Source organism: Pan troglodytes, chromosome 23, assembly GCF_028858775.2.
Source record: "Pan troglodytes isolate AG18354 chromosome 23, NHGRI_mPanTro3-v2.0_pri, whole genome shotgun sequence".
In the NCBI taxonomy this organism is placed as follows: domain Eukaryota; kingdom Metazoa; phylum Chordata; class Mammalia; order Primates; family Hominidae; genus Pan; species Pan troglodytes.
Window position 1 is genome coordinate 48567206 of NC_086016.1, and position 20552 is coordinate 48587757.

Consider the following 20552-nt stretch of genomic DNA (forward strand, 5'->3'; position numbering starts at 1 on the left):
TTCCTGCCCTGGGATATGGGCTGTCCTTCATGGCAGCTCCTGCCTTTTCCCAGCTAAACAGAACAAGTGGAGCTCTCTCTCTTCCTACCAGGCCTTTGCATATGCTGTTCCCTCTGCCTGGAATCCTCTTCCTACTGTCTTATCCTAGTTAACCTCTGGTCACTCCTTGGCCTCTCTTAGAGTATCACGGTCTCCAGGAAGCCTCCTCAGCCTTCTGTGGCTCTCTGTCTCATCATTGACCACACTGTGACTTCCTTGCCTGCCTGCCTCTGCCTCTCTGTTGGATAAGAAGCTCCCTGAGGCCAGGGACCATCTTGAGTGTTCCTCCCTGACACATGTCCACAGCATAGGGCTTGGCACCAAGGAGAGGTCAGGATAAGTTCGTCCCTGGGGTGCTCTTAGCCTCAGTTTGATTCTCTAAAAATGATGAGGTTGGCCAGGCATGGTGGCTCAGGCCTGTAATCCCAGCCATTTGGGAGGCCGAGGCGGGTGGATCACCTGAGGTCAGGAGTTTGAGATCAGCCTGGCCAATATGGTGAAACCCAAACCCCGTCTTTATTAAAAATACAAAAATTAGCCAGGCATGCATGGTGGCACACGCCTGTGGTCCCAGCTACTGGGGAGGCTGAGGCAGGAGAATCACTCAAAGGCAGAGGTTGCAGTGAGCCAAGATTGAGCCACTGCACTGCAGCCTCTGTGACAGAGCAAGACTTCATCTCAAAAAAAAAAAAAAAAAAAAAAGATGAGGTTGTCCTGGATCCCTTCTCCCAGCCATGACCCTTATGGGGTGCCTCCCACATGCCTGTAGCAGGGGAGACTGGGGGTGGACTGCCTGCTGACCCTCCCATGCCAGGGCACAAGGACCCAGATGCATCTGGAGCTAAAACACTTCTAGCTCCTGGAATTTTCAGGGGTGGGAGGCAGGTGTCAGCGCAGGAGGGTCTAAGGAAGCACCACCTTCCCACTGATTCCTGGCAGCAACCCGGTGCCAGGAGTGGTAGCAAAGGTGAGAGTGAGTCCGCCTCCTGGGAGCCCTGACTGTTGAGGAGTGGGACTGGGCCCCTCAGCTCTCTGGCTGGGATGCTGCCATCTCTGGCCCAGAGCTGAGAGCCACCAGCTGCTGCTCTGTTCAGTCTCCTATAGGAACCCCAACTCCCAGCCTGGGACTCTTCGCCCAAACCTCTCACCTCTCCAGATCCAGGGGCCTTCCTCCCTAGCCCTGGCCCCACCCCTTCTCCCCTAATCAGGATGAAAATAGCAACCGCCGGCACTTCCCAGTGCCATTTGGTGCCAGGTGCTGCCATCTCTGGGGGGTGGCGACGAGGTGATGTGGGGAACGGCCTGGAATCCAGAGTTTCCACACCCCGGGGCTTGGAGTGCTTCCTTCCCACCTCTCCTCGGTGGCCCCGGGCAGGTTCCTGAGCCCTCTGTGCCTTGGCGTCCTGTGTAATAAAATATGCGGTTCTGTGCATGTGGAGTGACAGCCTGGATACTACATGCCAAGGTACGAACCTTCCAGGTGCACCTGCTTGGTTCCAGGTCCCGTCTCAGAAGGTGAGGGGGGGCTGGGATATGAACTCGGATTGGCCTGCCCCTGAGACACCCCTGCTTCTCACCGACTTATTTCCATGCCTTTGGCCACAGACAAACATAACAGGATGGCATTGAGGAGCCAGTGGACAGTGCAGGGGTGTCAGGCTATATGGAGAGCCCTGCTACCACTTGTCACCGGTTCCTCTCGAGTCCTGTCATCTTGCCCCCGATTCCCCTCAAGGCTCTGAGGCTGGGAGGCACGGGTCTGAGGGCCCCGCTGGCCCCTGGTGTGAGCAGGCTCCAAGCCTCCTTCCCAGGCCACCCACCAAGCTCAGGGCTCTGCTGTGCCCACTCGGAGCAGCCCTGCCCCGCCATCCCTGTGTCCAGTTCTGCTTTGAGCAGAGGAGCGGGGAGCTGGCGGTGGCCTTGCCATCACCAGCTATGTGACCCTTAGGGTCTGGCGGCCACTCTGAGCCTGTGCCCTCATATGAGTTTGCCAGGGCTGGTGTAACCAACACCACAGACAGGCGGCTTACACAACAGAGCTTCATTTCCTCATGCTTCCAGAGGTTGAAAGTCTGAGATCAATGCATCTGCAGGGCTGGTTCCTCCTGAGGCCTCACTCCTGGGAGTGCAGATGCCGCCTTCTCTCCGTGTCCTCATGCAATCCCCACTGTGTGTGTCGGTGTCCCCATCTCCTCCTTTTATGAGGACACATGTGCTGTTGGGTTAGGGCCCACCCTCAGGGCCTCATTTACCTTCATTGCCTCTTTAAGAACCCTGTCTCCAAATGCAGTCTCATTGGGAGGTATGGGAGTTAGGACTTCAACAGATGAATTTTTTGGGGAACACAATTCAGCCATAAACGCTGCTCTGTAAATGGGCTAATAGGATGGCTGTGAAGAGCCACGGAGCAGGGTGGTGGGCACCACGCAATATCAAGTGTCCCCCTTTGTGGGGTGTGTGGTCTGTGCCTGTCCACCAGGCAGGGGCTCTGTCTGACTCTCTGCACTGCACCAGTTTTGCGCCCCTACCAAGCAGGGACTGGGCACCCAGCAAATGTCTGGAAGGTGGGCCGGATATGAGGGGCTAGGCATGCTGGGTGCCCTCGTCTGGTTTCCCTTTGGCTTCTGCCTGCTCACTCCTAATCCTGGCCGTTCACGAAATGAACATTCCTTGGGCACTTGCTCTGTGTCGCGCTGTCTGCTGCAGCCCCTTTTCTGTTGGGGTACTGCCTGCCTCAGCCCCAGTGGTTCAGATGGCACTGCCAGTCACAGCACCCTGGCCTCTGCCCCCGCAGTCCCCTTGGCTCAAGCGTGGCACATGACCGAGCAGGGCGATGAGAATCCTTCCAGGAGACTTGGTGGAGGGGTGTGGGGCAGGAGGGGGTCTCTCTTTGGGATCGCTGCTGTGAGGATGGAGGCTTTTTCTCCACCGGGAGAAGCAGAGAGGTTCAGAGATGAGAGGTGAGAAGCAGCAGGTGTCCTGCTGGCAGAGAGACTGCCACTGCTGCACCCGCACAAACAGGTTGCCTTTGGGGCTTGGCTGAGGTGAGTCATTTGTGTACAAAATGACCCTGACAATGACACAGCCTGGCCAAGGTCTTGAGATGTGGGGACAGCAGCGAGGGACTCGCACAGGAAAGCTCTGGGCCTTTGCTCCCAGGAGCAGCTCACCTGGGCTGTCAGGGAGAGTGGAGAGAGGAGACAGGAAGGAGCATAATCAACAATGAAAACGATTAAAATGTGGTCACAGTGCTGGGGCAGGAGGTGCCCTAAGGGCCCCCACCCTCCCCCAGAGCCTTGGCAGGTGGAGTCTGGGTTCATTTCTGACCAGGCTGGCTGAGGGCTTCCTGGAGTGGGCAGCTCTGGAGCTGGGCCTGGCAGGCTGGGTAGAGTTAGCGTAGGGCAGGTACCCCTGGGAGGATATGGCCAGAGTAGGGAGCGGTAGGCAGGAAAGTAGAGCTTGTGTTTGGGAAAAACAAATCCTGTTTCCCTGGAGGACAGAGATAAGGCAGGAAAGCCTGGAGGGTTTGGACAGCGGGGAGGGGGAGCCAGAGAGGTCTGGCGGTCAGGCCCGGTGCTGGATGGGGGCTCTGGGCACAAATGTGAGTCATCTCCGCCATCCTGGGAAGAGACGGTCCTGCAGACAGCGCGCCATCGCACCCCATGCTGCCTGCGGAGGCACAGGACAGACGCCACTGGGCAGCCGTTGCGGAAGCGCCGGATCCTTTACCCTGAAATCACTGGGTCCCCAGTTCTGCTGACAGGAACCTGAGCCTTGGAGAAGTACAGCTCACCTGAGTGCCTGCCTCTAACCCAGGTCCATCAGGGCTAGACCTGGAAGGGGATCAAAGAGAGGCCCTGAATCTTGCCACAGGGAGCTTCAGGTGCACTTGAGCTGGGGCCCTTGAGACAGAAGGAAGTGGGGAGGGCGGATCCAGGTCTGGAGTCTTTGGATTGAAAGGTTGGAGATGCCCGTGGGACTCCCAAGGTCAGTGAGTTGAAGGCAGGGCACTGGGGCAGGCAAGAGACACAGGAAGGGCGGGGCAGAGCACAGAGGACCCAGTCTGGGGAGGGGGAGGCAGAGAGGGCTGGGCAAAAACAGCCTCCAGGCCTTGTCTATTTTCTCCACTCCGGTTCTCCTCCACCCTCCCACCCCAACTCCCCGCAACCATCCTCCTGGGTAAGACACTAAAGCGTGTCCCCTAAACCCAGGGTTCTGCAGGGTGATCCCCTCTGCCCCTTCACTGAGCAGTCTCCTGTGAGCTAGACAGCCTTACAGCGGGGTGGTGGGTGGTTTCTTCTAGAGGGTCCAAAACCCGGGGATAGGTGGGCTTAGAGTGGGTCCCCTCTACGGGTGTCCTGCCCCGCAGGTAGTGCCTGGGGAGATGCAGGGGTGTGGGTGAGATTCAGAGAAAGGGTGGGCCCAGGGGTCCAGATCCTGGGGACAGACAGCACCCCGAGCACCTTGGGATGGGCGCGCCAGGTACTGCGCGAGTCTAGCGGGGTTCGTGCTGCGTCCCGTACAGCGCGGGCTGCAGGTCCAGCCCCGGCGTGGGGCCGCGTTCGGCGCCCCGCGAGGCGGTCGAGGAAAGGCATTTCCACCCGGGACGCGGGTTTCCACCGGCAGCCCAGTCCCTGACCCATCTCTAGAAAGGCGGGCGGTCCCGCGGGGCGCGGGCGAGGCCACAGCAGCGAGCGTGCTCGTGCGCGGCTGAGCCCGTGGCGTCCGCCGTGGCAAGCGCGCGGACGGCGTGACCGTGGCCGGCGGCGGCCGCGCGTGCGCGTGGGTGCGAGCGGCGGGGGCGCACGTGGCCACCCAAACAAAGGCCGCGCCGCGTGACCGAGCTCGCGCACGCGGACCCGCCAGGGCAGGCGCGCCCCCGCGGACCCCGAGGCGGCCGCGGGGCGGGGGCGGGGCCGGGGTGGCGCGCGGGGCGCGGCCCCTTTAAGGTGCGGCGCGGGGCGGGGCGGCGGCTGCGCAACGGGGCCGGGGGCGCGCAGACTCCGCGCAGCGGGACGCGAGCGCGCGACCTGGCGCCGCCGCCGCCTCCGCGCTCGTGGCCGGGACCCGCGGGGCCGCCTCCTCCCGGCTCCCCGGCGCCGCTGGGCTCCCGGGCGGGCGGCAGGCGTAGCGCGGCCGGGCGGCCGGCGAGGGGGGCGCCGCGGCGGGTGGATGAGAGTTGGCCCCGATATCCGCTCAGGGTAAGCGGCGCGCGCGGACACCCACCCACCCCGACCTGGTTGCCCCGCGACCACTCTCCCTTCTGGGCAGGCGGCTCGCGACCCAGCGCACTCGGCCGCGCTCTCCCCGCCGCCGCCGCCGCCGCCCGGGCCCGAGCCGGCGACCCTCCGAGCAGGGCCCTGCGCGGGCGCGCCCCGCACACGCCCCCGGGTCCCGCGCGTCACGGCTGCACCCCGCGGGCACCTGCGGCCGCAGGTCCGGGTTCTGCCTGCCGGCTGGGGGAGACGAGGACATCTCGGGGTTGCGGGGCCTGGACTGGGGTGGGGGTCGCCGGACCGGGGGTCACCGACGCTGGGCCACTGGAGGGGGACGGTATCGGCCCGGGCCCGCCAATGTCGTCCTGCCGATCCACTCCCGGGTGGGACGGGAGAGGAGGAGGGCGCCCCAGACCCTGCTTCCCTACAGACGACCTCTCCAAAAAGTTGTGGGCGCTTGTCCCCTCCGTGCACCCCACTTTCTGCCCTGTCTCCTCTCCCTTTGTTTGGGATGTTGAGCTCATGGGGCTCTGCTGGGGCGGGCTGGCACCTTGGCTGTAGCCCAGGCCCGTGCGCCTGCCAGAACGTGGGGTGCAGTGTGGCAACCCCGGCCTGAGGCCCCACATGTCTAGAGCAGAACCTGCACCCCTGCCAGGCCCTGGACAAGGGAGGGAGGAGAGCCAGTTTGTCCTCAGCCGGGTGGGCTGGTGCCCCTGCCCTGTTGGCTGTGTGGCAGAAGGTGCAGCAGTGCCCCGGGGCCAGGGACCTGAGTGTGACTCCCCCAGAGCCAAGTCCACTTTTTCGGCTATTGCCAACCCTGCATCTCCTGAGGTAGGAAAGATTCGGTTTGGGGGAGACCTTTTGCAGGATGGGGTTCCCTTCTTGCCTGCCTTGTGTGGGTTAGGAAGAAAATTCAGAGGTGTCTCTCCTACATGCCAAAAAGGAGGTGCCTGAGTCCCAGCCCAGTGCAGCCCTGCCCTGGGGCTGGGCCTGGGAGGGAGGTCAGGGTCAGGGCTCTGTTGCCTCAGAAGTCGAGGGCAGCACCGAGAGAGGCGTCTGGGACTTGCTTCCCTCACCCTCCTGCTCTGTGACCTTGGGCAAGGTAGTGAGCCTCCTGGGCCTCAGTTTCCTCACTAGCAAGTGGGCAGGGGCAGGTAAGAGGATTGAATGAGGTGATGTGGGCCTCCTCAGGCTGGGCTCGCCCTGAGTTGGGGTTCAGAATGGGTTTAGGAGGTCAGTCATGGCCTCTGCCCCGGCGCTGTGGCTGAGCCTGAAGTCTGAAGTCTGTCTTCCTGACTTTTGTGTCCCAGGCCCATTTGGGGATGCACAGTCTGGCCAGGGCGCCTCTGCCCCGTGCTGCCTCTGCCCCGTGCTGGGGTGAAACCACGTTCCCCTGTTGTTAGCTGGGACTCCCCAGATGAGTGACCTCAGTAACCCTGCCCCTCCTTCCTGCTGCACACCCTTCCGAAGACCCCTGCCTGGTCCAGGAAAGGGGCCCTGCCTGTCTTGCCTTCCTCCTGCCTTGGCAGCCGTGTGGACCCTTCTGCAGCACTTTGTGGTCCCGGGGCAGACCTCGAAGCCCCACAGTCCTCACCGTGCCGGGCTCACAGGGAGATAGATGCAGCTTGGTCCTGGAGCCTGGGAAATTGGGCACCTGGGGTCTCAGTGAGCCACCAGCCCTCTGCTCTGCTGCTCTTTCCTCTCAGCTGCCCCTGTGGCTGATACGTGGAGTGCGGCTGTCCCAGCCATGCAGCCTGGGGGCAGGTGGGGCCTGTCCGGTGATGTCTGTCTTGCACTCTGGAGAGCACGGGAAAGTCTCAAAGTTGTGGTGTGTTTCCACATAGCCCTGGGAGGCTGTTTATTCTGGGTCTCCTGCTGAGGGAGGTGGAGGACCCTTCACTGGGAAAGAACCAGGTGGTCTCTCTCCAAACCACCAGCCTTCCAGGCCTTCCCCTTAGTACCCTCCTCTTATCTGTGGAGCCCGGTGCCGGCGTCAGGTGACCTTTGCTCTCTGCTCTCCCAGGCTTCACCTTCACCAACTAGAAAACGAGGGAGGAGAATCAGAGCCGGTTTTCCTGAATCACCATTTCTGCTGTAGAATAGAATAGAATAGTGGTTCAGGCTCAATGAAAACAAAGTGTTATTGGAGCCTAGTGAGCCTCTGCTGCCAGGGAGGGCTGCCAGCCTGAAGCCTGTTTTCTCTTTGGAAGGAGTATCAGAGCGGTGTTAGACATGTTACAGAAACAGCAGCACCCCACCTGACGGGTCCTGGTGACTTTCCTGTTATGGGAGAACCTGGGGCCCCGATAGTCCCATGATGTGATCTGTGTTAGTGATTGTGCCATCCGTGTGCCCCCTCTCGTCCCTGGGAGCCACATGAAGCCCCCTTCCAGTTCCCCATGTTTCTCTGTTTGGGTATTTCTCTCCGGTAGCCGAATCTACTGGGGTTTGTTTGGCATTGGGGTTCCAGTCCCGTCATGACGGGGCTCCGGCCAGGGCCTCATTTTAGGAGGCTGCCCCATCTCGGGGAGCTGGGGAGGCGTCCCTGTATGTGGGCTTCTGTGTGTTAGGTTTGGGGGCTCCTGCTTAGTGGCCATGGTAGGGACTTGGGTATTTACAGAGCTCCTGTTGGTGTGGGCGTGTGCTGGCTGGGAGGGAATACACCAGGGACTGGCTGGGTGGCTGGTCACCCCCTGCCTGAGTTCCTGCCTCCTCCCCTGCAAGGCGGCCCAAGAGGCTGCTGCCTGGCCTCTTTAGGGGAAAGGAGACCGTCTCTGCAGAAGGCCCGGGGCAGCAGGGACAGTGTTGGGGTGTGTGGCAGAGCATCCCTGCTCCGACAGAAATTGACAGTGAATTGAGGGAGAGAAGCTGTGGCCGGGTTTAGTGAGTAACCGGCAGAAGGCAGAGGGTGCTCGCTGGGAAGCAGCGTCTCTTGCCTGGCTTGGAGATGGTCGTCTGCTGGGCGCCTCCGAGGCCAAGTGGACCACTCACAGTGCTTTCGAAGGCCTCTGGTTTGGGCATCCCACAGGCTGGCTTGGGGTCTCTTTGGCACCACGGTGGGTTTAGATCTGCCTTTTCTTTGCCTTTTGGTGGCACAGCAATGGTCCTGAAAAATACTGCTTGTAAAGGAGTAAAAGTTCAAGTCCTCCACCGTCAGGTGTGGCTGGGGGGTCTGGGAGGAGGCCTGGATCTCCCAAGGGGACAGTTATGTGAACAGAGTGTCACAGGCCTAACCCAGCCCAGCGGGTGGGGCCCAGGCCAGCCTGTCACCTGCTTGGAGCCCTTGGCTGCTGGGGAAATGTAATAGTTTAACTTGAGAACTTAGAGGCAGGTCACTCAGACTCTCTTAGAGACAGAGATGGCGCAAGAAAATGTGGGTTTCGCCGGGCGGGCTGGCTCACGCCTGTAATCCCAACACTTTGGGAGGCCCAGGCGGGCGGATCACCTGAGGTCGGGAATTCAAGACCAGCCTGACCAACATGGAGAAATCCCCACGTCTACTAAAAATACAAAAAATTAACCGGGCCTGTTGGCGCATGTCTGTCATCCCAGCTACTTGGGAGGCTGAGGCAGGAGAATCGCTTGAACCTGGGAGGCAGAGGTTGGGGTGAGCTGAGATCGCGCCATTGCACTCCAGCCTGGGCAACAAGAGCGAAACTCCGTCTCAAAAAAAAAAAAAAAAAGAAAAGAAAAGAAAAAAGAAAATGCGTGTTTCCCTAATTGGAGAAAGCCCTGTTGTTTTGCCTTTGGTATCTCGGCATGTGGCAGAGGCCTGGGCGGACACTTTGGGCTGGTAATTCGCCACTAATGACAGTCCCGTCTACAGGGCTACTGTTCTGATTGTTTGGCGTTTGAGTTATAACCTAGGGTTGTGATTATGTTTAAGCCCAGTGACTAAAGTCCCCTGTGGTTACACAGGAAAGGCAGGAAGTACCGGCCTATCAAAAACATTAATAATAGTAATAGAAATCACTCATTCTGCACAGCAGGCCTGCGCTGAGTGTTTCACACAAATTGTCTCAACCAAGTCTGCAGAGCACACAGCTTCACCCCATTTTACAGATGAGGAAACTGAGGCACCGGGAGGCAGTGCCACTTGCTTAAGTCCCCAGTTCGTTCCCGAGCAGAGCTGGGATTTGCACGTGGGTGGCTTTGCCCCCAAGGCTATGCTCATAAACATTGCAGCCTTTCTGCCTTCCTGATAACCCTCCTCTAAGGGGGGTTTTGTGAGAGAAATATCAGCAATAAACTCAAAGTCATGATGAGACTTCTCTTTTTGCTGTCAAATGTGCAGTAAATAGCAAGATTCGGACAGCATGTCCTGCTCGGGGCCAGACAGCCCTCTAAGCATGAGACATGATTTATTTTCGTACCAACTGGAGGTAGGTGCTCTTGTTAGCTGCATTTCACGCAGGAGGAAGCCCTGGCACAGAGCCACAGGTTGCTGCGTGGTAGAGGTGGGTTTGGACCAATGGGCTGTGCTTCTAACCTAAGCCCCATATGCATGGGGGTTGGGCGGAGAGCGTGCTTGATCTTGCTGCTGTGTGTTCTTGGGCAAGACACCTAACCTCTCTGGGCCTCAGTTTGGTCACCTGTAAACGAGGGCCTTGGCCTAGGGTATAGAAGCCAGAGCTTGAGAGCTGGCTCTGGCCTGAGGTGGCCGCGTCTGCACCACCTCCCACAGGGAGGCCCAGGTGGGTGGAGAGGCCTGGCTGCCACTTCCCTAGAGGAAGCAGGTCTACTGAGGAGCAGTGCTGGGGCCTTGGCTGGGGCTGGGTGGGGCTGGGTGTGGAGGCCATGGGTGGTCGAGGAGTGAGGGCTTCTGGGATGCACTTTGCAGTGGCCGAGTCACTGCCCTCTGTGAAGTGAGGGCCAAGGAGGCAGAGTGTGGGGCTGCTGGGAAACCGTGAAGCTTTGTGCTTGGTGAATTGTTACTTGTCCCTGGGGAACAGGAGGGACAAGAGACTCTGCTTGGGACTCTGTGCCACCAAACTCCCGAGAAGCTGCAGTGGGAGAAGCTGAATGCTGGGCAGCAGGCGGTTAGGAGGCTCCAGGAAACGGCTCAGCCTCTCTTGGTCGGTTCCCCTGCCGGCCGTTCCTGGGACCTCTCTGCTCCACGTCCCCCCTCCAGGGAGGCCTCCCATGAGTGCCCCAGCTGTGCCTCTGCTGTCACTGCTCTCCTCTTCCTGAGGTTCTTGTTTGTCTACTGTTTACCACGCTTCCCTTCTAGAAGGTGGGCTCCTGAAGTTAGGGGTCTCTGCTCATGTCCAGCGACCTGGAGCGGCACCTCATTGTGCCTGGTATCCTGGGACCCTGGCTCGGGTCTGAGCTGGGCTGTGGAGTTGGGTAGGGCCAGGAGCCAGGCTGGGAGTGAATTTGTTTGTTCCTCACTCTTGGTGTTGACCTTGGCCACCTGGCTGAGGTGTGTTTGTCAGCGTCTTTATTGAGATGTAATTCACACACCATACAACACACTCATTGAAACTGCACAGTTCACAGACTTCTAGTACATTCACCAAGTTGTGCAGCCATCACCACAATCGAAACCCAAACAGGAACCTGGGCCTTCTAGACACTTTAGGCACTCCCTGGACCCTTCCTCCCTGCCTGTGGTGACCACCTTTCTCTCTCTTTTTTCTTTTGAGATGGAGTTTCGCTCTTGTTGCCCAGGCTGGAGTGCAATGGTGCGATCTCAGCTCACCACAACCTCTGCCTCCCGGGTTCAAGCGATTCTCCTACCTCAGCCTCCCAAGTAGCTGGGATGACAGACATGCACCACCATGCCTGGCTAATTTTGTATTTTTAGTAGAGATGGGGTTTCACCATGTTGGTCAGGCTGGTCTCGAATTCCTGACCTTAGGTGATCCATTCGCTTCGGTCTCTCAAAGTGCTGGGATTACAGGTGTGAGCCACCACACCCAGCCAACTCTATTTTTTAAAAACTGTTTTAGATTTATAGAGAAATTGCAGAGATAATACAGAGTTTCCAAATTATCCCTACCAACAGTTGCAGTTTGTCTGGTGATTAACATCTTACATTAGTGTGATAGGTTTGTTACAATCCATGGACTAATATTGATACATTATCATTAGCCAAAGTACATAGTTTGTTCAGATTCATTAGGTTTTACCTAATGTCCTTTTTCTGTTCCAAGACTGCGTCTAGGGTCCCAGATGACATCTAGCTGTCATGTCTCTGTAAGCTCCTCTTTGCTATGACAGCTTCTCAGACTTTTCTTAGTTTTGATAACTCTGACAGTCTTAAGAAATAGTAGGTGTATTGTGGGATCTCCATCCATTGGAATTTGTCTGTTTGGACAATTGGAATTCCTCTGTTGGAATTTGGATGTATTTCTCATGGTGAGACTGGGGCCCTGTCTTAGCGGGAGGAAGACCACAGGGGCATGGTGCCCTCTTACCTCGTCACGCCAGGCGCATGCCTTCGATGTGGCCCGCGGCTGCTGGTGCTGACTTGGCCACCCGCCTGAGATGTGTTTGTCAGGGGTCTTCACGGCAGTTCTTGTGTTTCCTCCCTCCAGTACTGTTGCCTTTGGGAGGAGGTCACTACACGCAGCCACACTTAAGGGCTGGGGAGTCACGCCTGCCTCCTTGAGGGCAGAGTGGCTGCGTCACTGATGTGGCCTTCTTCTTCGGGGGGTCTGTCTCTTCTCCCCATTTATCAGTTTATGCAGCCGCTTACTTATCCGTGTGGGTTCGTGGATACTCATTTAATCCTCTGGTCAACGCGGAATGCCATTATTTTGTTTGCTCACTTGTTCCAGTGCTGGCCGTTGGGTTCCCTGGACGCACCCCTTCACGGTGGGTGGTGTGAGTCCTTCCTCACTTTCTGGCCCTGTGAGATGCTCCAGGCTCAGCTTGTCCATTCCCTGCCCAGGCCTAGAGTCAGCCCCTTCTGCAGGGAGCCCGGGTTCCTTTTGTTGGAGGGCAGAATCGGAAACCGAGATCCAGGCGGCGGGTGCGCTCATCACTACCGGGGTGTCATTGCTTCTGGGCCCTCTTAGCTGACAGCAGGGAAATGCACGCGTGAGCTGACGCGCACATATGTACATGTCTCTGCCTGTGTCCGCGTGTAGCCTCCTGTACCTGTATTGAGCAAAGTGTGAGTTCGCGCCGCTGATGAACTCTGATCCGTTTCCTACATGGATCTTTCTCGTCTCCTTTCTTGCAGATCAATTCGTGTCTATTCAAGCAGCAGGAAACCAGACTCCCACCGCTTGCCACACATCTACTTAATTGTTAGTACCGGTGTGTCTGCGTAGTGGGACTGGAGTTGTTAGTGGGACCCCTCGGGAAGCAGTTCCCGATCCCCTGGCTTCGAGCCCGGGCTCCCGGTATGCTGCCGCAGCATGGCTGGCTGGGGCTGGGGAGGGGCCGCCACCTCCCCATCATGATTCCACGACTTAGAGGGAAGAGGGGAGGGAGGCTGCAGGAGAACCAGGGACTTCCCTGCTGTGCTTAGTCAGCCCGGCCCCGCAGGGACGGGCACGGGCTTGGCGTTGCTTTGAGACGTGAAAGTGGGGCTGACTTAGAACGCATCCTGGAGCCCGGCCTCCTCGGGGAAGGAGGAGAAAGGCTGCCGGCGGGACGCTTTAGAGCTCAGACAAATCTCCGACTCTGTCCTGGCCAGGTCTGTCCCCTCTCTGCCTCTGAACTTGCCACCCTGGCAGGGGACGGCCTTTGAAAAGATCTGCAGAGCCGCATCTGCTGGCCTTTCTGTTAAGCGTCTTTCATTCAGGAATGCGTCAGGCCCTTGCAGAAGTTTTGGGAAGAGAGAGAACCAGGTGGTCACTCCTTGTCTGCTGGTTTGTCGGCGGTGTTTTCCAGGCAGCATTTTGGGGATCTGAGTGGAGCCTGTCTTTTTTCTTTCTTTCTTTCTTTCTTTTTTTTTTAGATGGAGTTTTGCTCTTGTTGCCCAGGCTGGAGTGCAATGGCGTGATCGTGGCTCATTGCAACCTCCACCTCCCAGGTTCAAGTGATTCTCCTGCCTCAGCCTCCCGAGTAGCTGGGACTACAGGCACGCACCACAACGCCCAGCTAATTTTGTATTTTTAGTAGAGTCGGAGTTTCTCCATGTTGGTCAGGCTGGTCTCAAACTCCTGACCTCAGGTGATCCGCCTGCCTCCGCCTCCCAAAGTGCTGGGATTATAGGCGTGAGCCACCGCGCCCGGCTGCCTGTCTTGTTTTCTTGATGTTGGGTTAACTTCGGCCCTAGACCCAGGAAGCCTCCGGTCACAGCACCCCAAGGCCCTTGCCTGGAATACAAGACTTTCACCCTTGTGTTCACGGTCCCATGAGGGGTGCTGGCCTCTTATCACCTGTCCGGGGCACCTGAATGATGCTTCTGCCTTCAGGGCACACATGGTGGGAGGGAGCTTGTGGGTGGTGGAAAGGTAAAGAGAGCCTGGTCTATGGGATGGGGAAGGGCCTGACCCTGCCAGGGAGGGAGCGACAAGGAGGGCTCTCTGGAGCGATGAGGGAGGGGCACAGGAGTTTATAGGACACAGGAGTGGGGATGGCTTGAGACCGGCCTCTCAGGTCAGCTTGTTAAAGGTCAGCCTCTGTGCAAGGCTCCTGGAGACCCAACCAGCATATGCCTGCTCTGGGGCTAGGACTGAGGTTCCGCCACGTCTTGGGTGCAGTGGGATACCTGGCTCCTTTGTCTGCCCCCGAAGGCCCTTGTCTCTGTGCTATGGGGCTAGGCCCTCCCATGACCCCCACGTTTCCCCAACCCTATGGAGTGTGTCTAAGGAAGCAGGTGGAATTGGCCTGGCTCCCCCAGTCTGGGACCTAGAGCAGAGCCCGGGGAGCCAGGGCTGCCCTCGCTGGGGATGCCAGCATTCTTGGGAATGCAGCTTAGGGGGTGGCCCACTCGCCTGCCTATGCCCTTACCTGGGGCCAGCCTCCTGCCTTCCCGCTGACCGTGTCTCCCTCCTTGCCCTGGCTCCTCCCCACCGCCCCACGTGCCCCACCCCCATCCTCACTGGGCCCCATTGGCGCCTCCCTGCTTTCCAGGTTGAGATTGGTGGGCTGGCTCAGTCCGGTGCGATGGTCGGAGGCATTTGCCAGGTGACGCTGGCTCGGAGGGGCTCTGTCCCCTCCTCTGTCTGCCCTCCCCTCCCCAGCCCAGGGCTCCCTGGCTCCCTGGGCTCTGCTCTAGGCCCCAGACTGGGGGAGCCAGGCCAATTCCACCTGCTTCCTTAGACACACTCCATAGGGTTGGGGAAACGTGGGGTTCATGGGAGGGCCTAGCCCCATGACACAGAGACGAGGGCCTTCAGGGGGCAGACGAAGGAGCCAGGTATCCTACTGCACCCAGAGCTCTGGTGTGGCGGAATCGCTGGTGGGGTCTCAGCTTCTCAGGGCGACTGGCTGCTGTCCCTGCTGGGACATGAGTTGGGGGGAAACCCTACCTGTCTGCTGGGGAAAGCGGCCCTGGGGTGAGCCTGGCCTGAGCAGTGACAGCCTGCAGGGTCCTCTGTCTTCCTGCCCTGCAGCTGACGAGGAGGGAGCTGAGGCCCTGCAGCTCTGAGGGCACTTGGGACCTGGATGGGCAGAGGTAGAAAGGTGTGTGTAGACCTTGGCCCCTGGGTGGGGAGTTTGGCATTTAAAAGTCTGAAGCAACACCCACACCCCATCAGTGTCCCAGAACCCAGCCTCTTACCCGGGAAGAACCGGACCGTAACTACCCCGTGATGCTGGACAAAGCCCGTGCTGATGGTTGCCTACTTCCTCGCATGCTTTCTCAGCCCACTCTGCGCCCAGTGGCTCTTGTTTGCCACAGAACCCTGATGAAGTGGATTATCCCCTGCCCTGGGGGAATGCTCAGCTGACAACATGGAGTGGACCCCGCGAGAGTGGAGGCCCCTGTGATCTGTGGAGCGTGTGTGCCCGCTGGGCTGTGATGAGCCAGTGATCTGGGGCTCCGGAGTAGAAGGTGACATTGTGTCCCCAGCCACTGCTGGACCCCAGCAAGGTGTGTGAATCATTTCACACATTCTCCACCCAAGAAGTGAAACTGTCAGGTTTAAGTGTGTGGGGGTGGGAAGGGGAAGTCTGTTCCAAAAGCCCAGCCGTCCGGAGTGACACCGGGCCATCAGCTCTGGGAGGCGGAGGCCCTTTGGGGTCCTGTTCCGGCTTCAGTGCCCCAGGTTTGTGTCTACTGCTTGCTTTCTGTAGCCCTTCTCTTCCAACTAGGGGGATAGTCAGGGTCTGACAAAGACTTGAGGGGGAGGGCCTCCACCAGCAGCATAACTGGCAGGCAGCCCAGGCCGGGGCGGGGGGCCAGTGGGCTGGATGGGGGTCAGTGGGCAAGGCTCCGTCCTGTCCTGTCCTGTCCTGTCCTGTCCTGTCCTGTGGGAGAAGCCTAGGCAGGCACACTCAGCCAACCCCAGCTCGGGAGGGAGGGACCCAGAGGCACTGGCCCGAGGTAGGGTTGAAACAGGTGGAACTGACTGGTGGTCGTTGCTGGCCCCTGGAGCCTGACCTGCCCAACAGTGGAGGTGGCAGATGTTTGGTGGAGAGGAAGTGAAACAGGCGTGTGCGCCAGAAGCCCGGGCGTCGGGGTGGGGCCGTGGGAGGGTGGTACAGGGCTCCTGATCCTCCCCGTCTGGGCAGACGCACTCACATCACAGGTTGGCAAAAGGCCTGAGGGTCCAGGGGCAGGGCCTGGTCAGGAGGGGCACAGGCGGGGAGGGAGTGGGTGGTGTCTACTTGGCTCTAGATGTTGGGTTTAGAGAGAGACTCTGGGACAGCCCTAGCCCTGGTGGAGCCCCATGGAGCCGCCTTCGGGGGCTGTGTCCCAGAGTCTCTCTCTAAACCCGACATCTAGAGCTGTGACTCAGGATAGGCAGGCCCTGGGGGGTCACCCCCAGCCACCCCATCTGCTGTCAGAACCTAGGAGCATGGGAGAAGCCAGGTAACCCCAGTGACTGCCCAGCGTCCCCCACAACCCGATGGATGAGGAGCCAGTAGGTCAGGAGGGGCAGAGCTGAGGTCAGCACACCTCCGTCCCTGTCTGGCTGTCCGTCTTCCATCCCTCCAGGCAGCACCACGCAAGGGCAGGGAGGTGGCAGGCCTGCTGAGCTCTGTGGATGCGGGGCAGACCCGGCTGGCTTGTTGGAGCACCCTCCCCGGGCGAGTGCTGTTCATATTGGTATCTGCGGAGTGGGTCAAACCACTACAGAGGGCAAAAGGGGAGCTGTGGCCTCTGGCCAGACACATTCTAAGCTTTTAAAAGACCCCACCCCGTCCCTCGCAGTCTTAGCCATCAGCTGCCTTTGGAGAATGAGCAATCTGAAGATGTTCCTGGTTGGGGGGCAGGGGTGGCCAGTGCTCCTGGAGCTGCGGGGTGCCCACCCTTTCGTCCGTCCTCCTTCCCCGGCCTGATCCAGGAGCCCCAGCACCGCCCTCTCCATCCCCGGGGTCCTTAGGCTTCCCTGACACAGGTCTCAGGAGGGCATGTGACACTGGCGTCGGTCCGGGCTGGGCAGAGCCTGGATGTGGCCCAGGCTGGGCTGGAGCCGAAGCCTTTCTTCTCAGGTCCTGTCATAGCTGTGGGGCCTGGGGCTGGTGACCCAGCCTCTGCCAGCGTCCCCCCACCTCCTCCCACAGTAAGGTTGGTGACAGCAGAGTTCTCGTAAACATTTGAGATGTCCTGTGCTGGCCCGTGGCAGTGCAACCACAGCTCGTAACTGTGGCGCTGGGCAGAGGGCTGGGTACACAGCAGGTGCTCCGTCAGTACTGATGGGAGAAGCAGGGACGGCAGGGGGCGGGGGGACCTGGATGGGCGACACTCCCCAGCCTGCTGGTGCTCCAGGGAGGACCTTTTCAGAGCTGGGAGACCCTGGCTCAGTGTCCTTGTCCCTCCAGTCGCTGCTGCCTTCCCAAAAGCCCTGGAGCCTTGTTAAAGAGGGCAGCCCTGGCTCTTGGGGGGAGTCCTGGGTTTGGGGGCGGCTCTGATATGGAGGAGCCGTGGGTGTGGGGGCAGCTCTGATATGTGGGGGAGCCCTGGGTGTGGGGGCAGCTCTGATATGTGGGGGAGCCCTGGGTGTGGGGGCAGCTCTGATATGTGGGGGAGTCCTGGGTGTGGGGGCAGCTCTGATATGGGGGAGCCGTGGGTGTGAGGGCTGTGCCTCACGTGGCCCGAGGGCAGATGGCCCAGTGTGGGGCTGGGCTGTTTGGGGGGATGGGGAGGGCTGCCCAGGGAGAAGGTGAGTGGGTGGCCCTATTATCTGAAGACCTGCTGGGGCCAGGGGATGTGGGGGGTGGCTGCCACCTCTGCAGTGACCCTGGAAGGGCCCATGCTGCCCCTGCTTTGCAGGTGAGTAAGCGGGTGTCTGAGAGTTCCCAGCTCTGCCTGCAGGGCCCATGCCCTGTGGCTACCCCCCAGTCCCGCTCTGTTTGCTTTATTTAAGTATTTTAGAAGATCACTCGTCAGCCTCATGGGGTGGATCCTTAACTCTTCTGGCCCAGCCTACTCCTCAGGTTTCTAGGTGACCCACCTGCTTTGTGTGCACCCTGAGGCCTGCTGCACTGCCAGGACCTCAGCCCCCGCCCTGCTCCCCAGCAGCCTGACTGCCTCCCCTCCCTCAGCCCCTCAGAGAGGCCTCCTGTCAACACCCTTTCTGCAGCTTTCTCCCTACCCCTTCAGCCAGCTCCCCTCGTGGCCCTCCCTGCTGCCTGGTTCCTGCGGCATGTATTGGTGGGGAGGCCGTGTCGCCTCCTGTAACTCCCACGACAGTCTTGCAGGATGGGTCCTGGCCTGGTTGGGAGCCCTGAGTCTGGTTGATTCCTGCCCACTGTTGGCCCGGGTGGGCAGAGCCGTGGCAGTCAGGAGAGCCTTGGCCTGGGGGGCCAGAGCCCTGCCCCCACATCTACACCAGCTACTGGGCTGCCTGGACAGCCCTGTGCCCTGCGTGCCTCCTGCGTCCAGAGGGGCTGAGCTGGGAGTCTGGCTGTGACAGCTCTGGGGCCACATGGATGGCCCTCGGCCTGATTCCTCTTGGTGGGAGGCTTTGATTGGGAAGCTGGGGGAAGATGGCTGGTGGGTGGGGTTCGGGAGTACTGGGGACCTCTCCCAATGCCCTTCCTCCAGCCAGTCCTTGGCAGAGAGCTGAGAAGGTGCCGGGGATGGGTGAGCGCTCCACTAACCCCGAGGGCTGGGATTGGCCAGGAGCGCGTCCCAAGGAGGAGGTGACCTGGGCCACTGTGTGTGTGACCAGGCCTGGGCTGCTGCCGTTAACACCCAGTCAGCTGGTGTCTGCCGGTTGCTCGTGACTGGCCTGGTTTGGTGGCCTGGTAGAGGGGAATGGGAGGGGAGAAACCTGGGCTGGGCCCAGGTGAGTGTCAACAGGGGAGGGAGAGAGCAGCAGAGGTCCCGCCAGGGCGTGCTTGGGTGAGGGGAGGAGGAGCTCAGAGAGATTGGGGGAGAGTCCACAGTGTTGTCTGAGGACAGCTAAGGACGATGGACACTACTAGTTTATAAAAACAGCCAGAGGCCGGGCGCACTGGCTCACGCCTGTAATCCCAACACTTTGGGAGGCCGAGGCAGGTGGATTGTCTGTGGTCGGGAGTCTGAGACCAGCCTGGCCAAGATGGTGAAACTCTGTCTCTACTAAAAATACAAAAATTAGCCAGCATGGTGGTGGGTGCCTGTAATCCCAGCTACTCAGGAGGCTGTGGGATGAAAATTGCACGAACCTGGGAGGCGGAGATTGCAGTAAGCCAAGATCGTGCCAACTCCAGCCTGGGTGATAGAGCAAGACTCTGTCTAAAAAGAAAAAGAAAAACAAACAAACAAACCCAAAAAACAGCCAGAGAAGGCAAGAGCCCTGGAATGGCCTAAGGTGGGAAACTGCTCCCCTCTCAGCCGCGGGGTCCAGTGTGTGATAGTGAAATCTCTCTTTATCTTAAATTCTCTCTTCAGGGACTTAAACAGAAATTAACAGGGCTGGGTGCAGTGGCTCATGCCTGTAGTCCCAGCACTTTGGGAGGCTGAGAGGGGGAGGATTGCGTGAGCTCAGGAGTTTGAGAATGGCCTGGGCAACATAGTGAGACTCCATCTCTACTAAAAATAAAAAATTAGCTGGGTGTGGTGGTGCATGTCGTAGTCCCAGCTCCTTGGGAGGCTGAGGTGGGAGTTGGGGTTTGTTGTTTTGGACAGATTTACCAAATTCATTTGGATGACGTTACTGAAGCTCCATGAGGCAGAGGCTAACGGACATTGCTGAAGTCCTAGGTTGCATCCCTCATAAAGGCCACCCCCGGGCCGTGCACGGTGCCTCACGCCTGTAATCCCAGCACTTTGGGAGGCTGAGGCAGGTGGAATACCAGAGGTCAGTAGTTGGAGACCAGTCTGGCCAACATGGCAAAACCCTGTCTCTACTAAAAATAAAAATTAGCCGGGTGTGGTGGTGGGCGCCTGTAATCCCAGCTACTCTGGAGGTTGAGGCACGAGAATCGTTTGAACTCGGGAGACGGAGGTTGCAGTGAGCCAAGATCAAGCCACTGCACTCCAGCCTGGGTAACAGAGCGAGACTCTGTCTCAAACAAAACAAAACAAAAAAAAACCCCAGAAAGGCCAACCCCCGCATCCCTAAGTTAGCCCCCACACCCCTCAGCCCCTGCACCCCTCAGTTAGCCATGCCCAGGGACAGTCAGAAAGCATCTGTGATATCATTGGGACATTGGGGCCCAGCCCAGGACTGGTGTGTCCCCTCCTGTGCCTGCAGGCTTGACACAGCAAGGCCCTCCCTCTCGCCCCCAAGTCCCCACACTTGTCAAGGGCATCACGGCACATTCCAGGAAAGTTGGTTGATGTCACGGGAGTCGAGACCCCATCCTGACGCCCAGCTCAGCAGGGCCACCGGGGCTCAGGTTAGGTGGTGCCATAGTTGGGGGACAGTCCCCATAGGGTTGCGCCCCCAGAGTGCCCTAGGGAATGAGGCCCACTGCCACTGCCACTGCCACCAGCCCAGCTAACATAATTGATAAATAAGTGTGGTTCTTTTAAGTTGGGCAAGTGTGTATTTTTAAATAACTGACTGCTTAATTGTACGATTAAAAACAGCAGAGCTGGGTGCAGGGGTGCGTGCCTGTGGTCCCAGCTCCTTGGGAGGCTAAGGCGGGAGGATCCATAGAGCCCAGGAGTTTGAAGCCAGCCTGGGAAACATAGGGAGGAGACCCTGTTTCCAAAAAAAAAAAAAAAAAAAAAAAGAATGAAGTGGGCTGTTAGCACTGAGTCATGGTGAGCAAGGTGAAGAAGCCCCACTGTGGCTG

At 59.1% G+C, this 20552-nt stretch overlaps 1 protein-coding gene across 7 annotated transcripts in view; it reads left to right on the top strand.

Annotated features, from left to right (window-relative positions):
- Positions 1–3700: 3700 nt before the first annotated feature.
- The window catches only part of GRAMD4 (GRAM domain containing 4), a 138011-nt gene continuing 121159 nt past the window's right edge, over positions 3701–20552 (top strand). The window contains exon 1 of one of the 7 annotated variants that reach the window (XM_024352620.3): positions 3701–3855. Coding sequence is in view for 4 of the 7 variants with exons in the window: in XM_054675675.2 (XP_054531650.1) it covers positions 5212–5240 (29 nt within the window). In the remaining 3 variants the exon portion in view is untranslated. Of the gene's footprint in view, positions 3856–3903; positions 3923–5077; positions 5241–14653; positions 15425–20552 lie in introns of those variants that run through there. The other 6 variants (XM_054675676.1, XM_054675675.2, XM_024352617.3 and 3 more) reach the window with 6 other exon arrangements.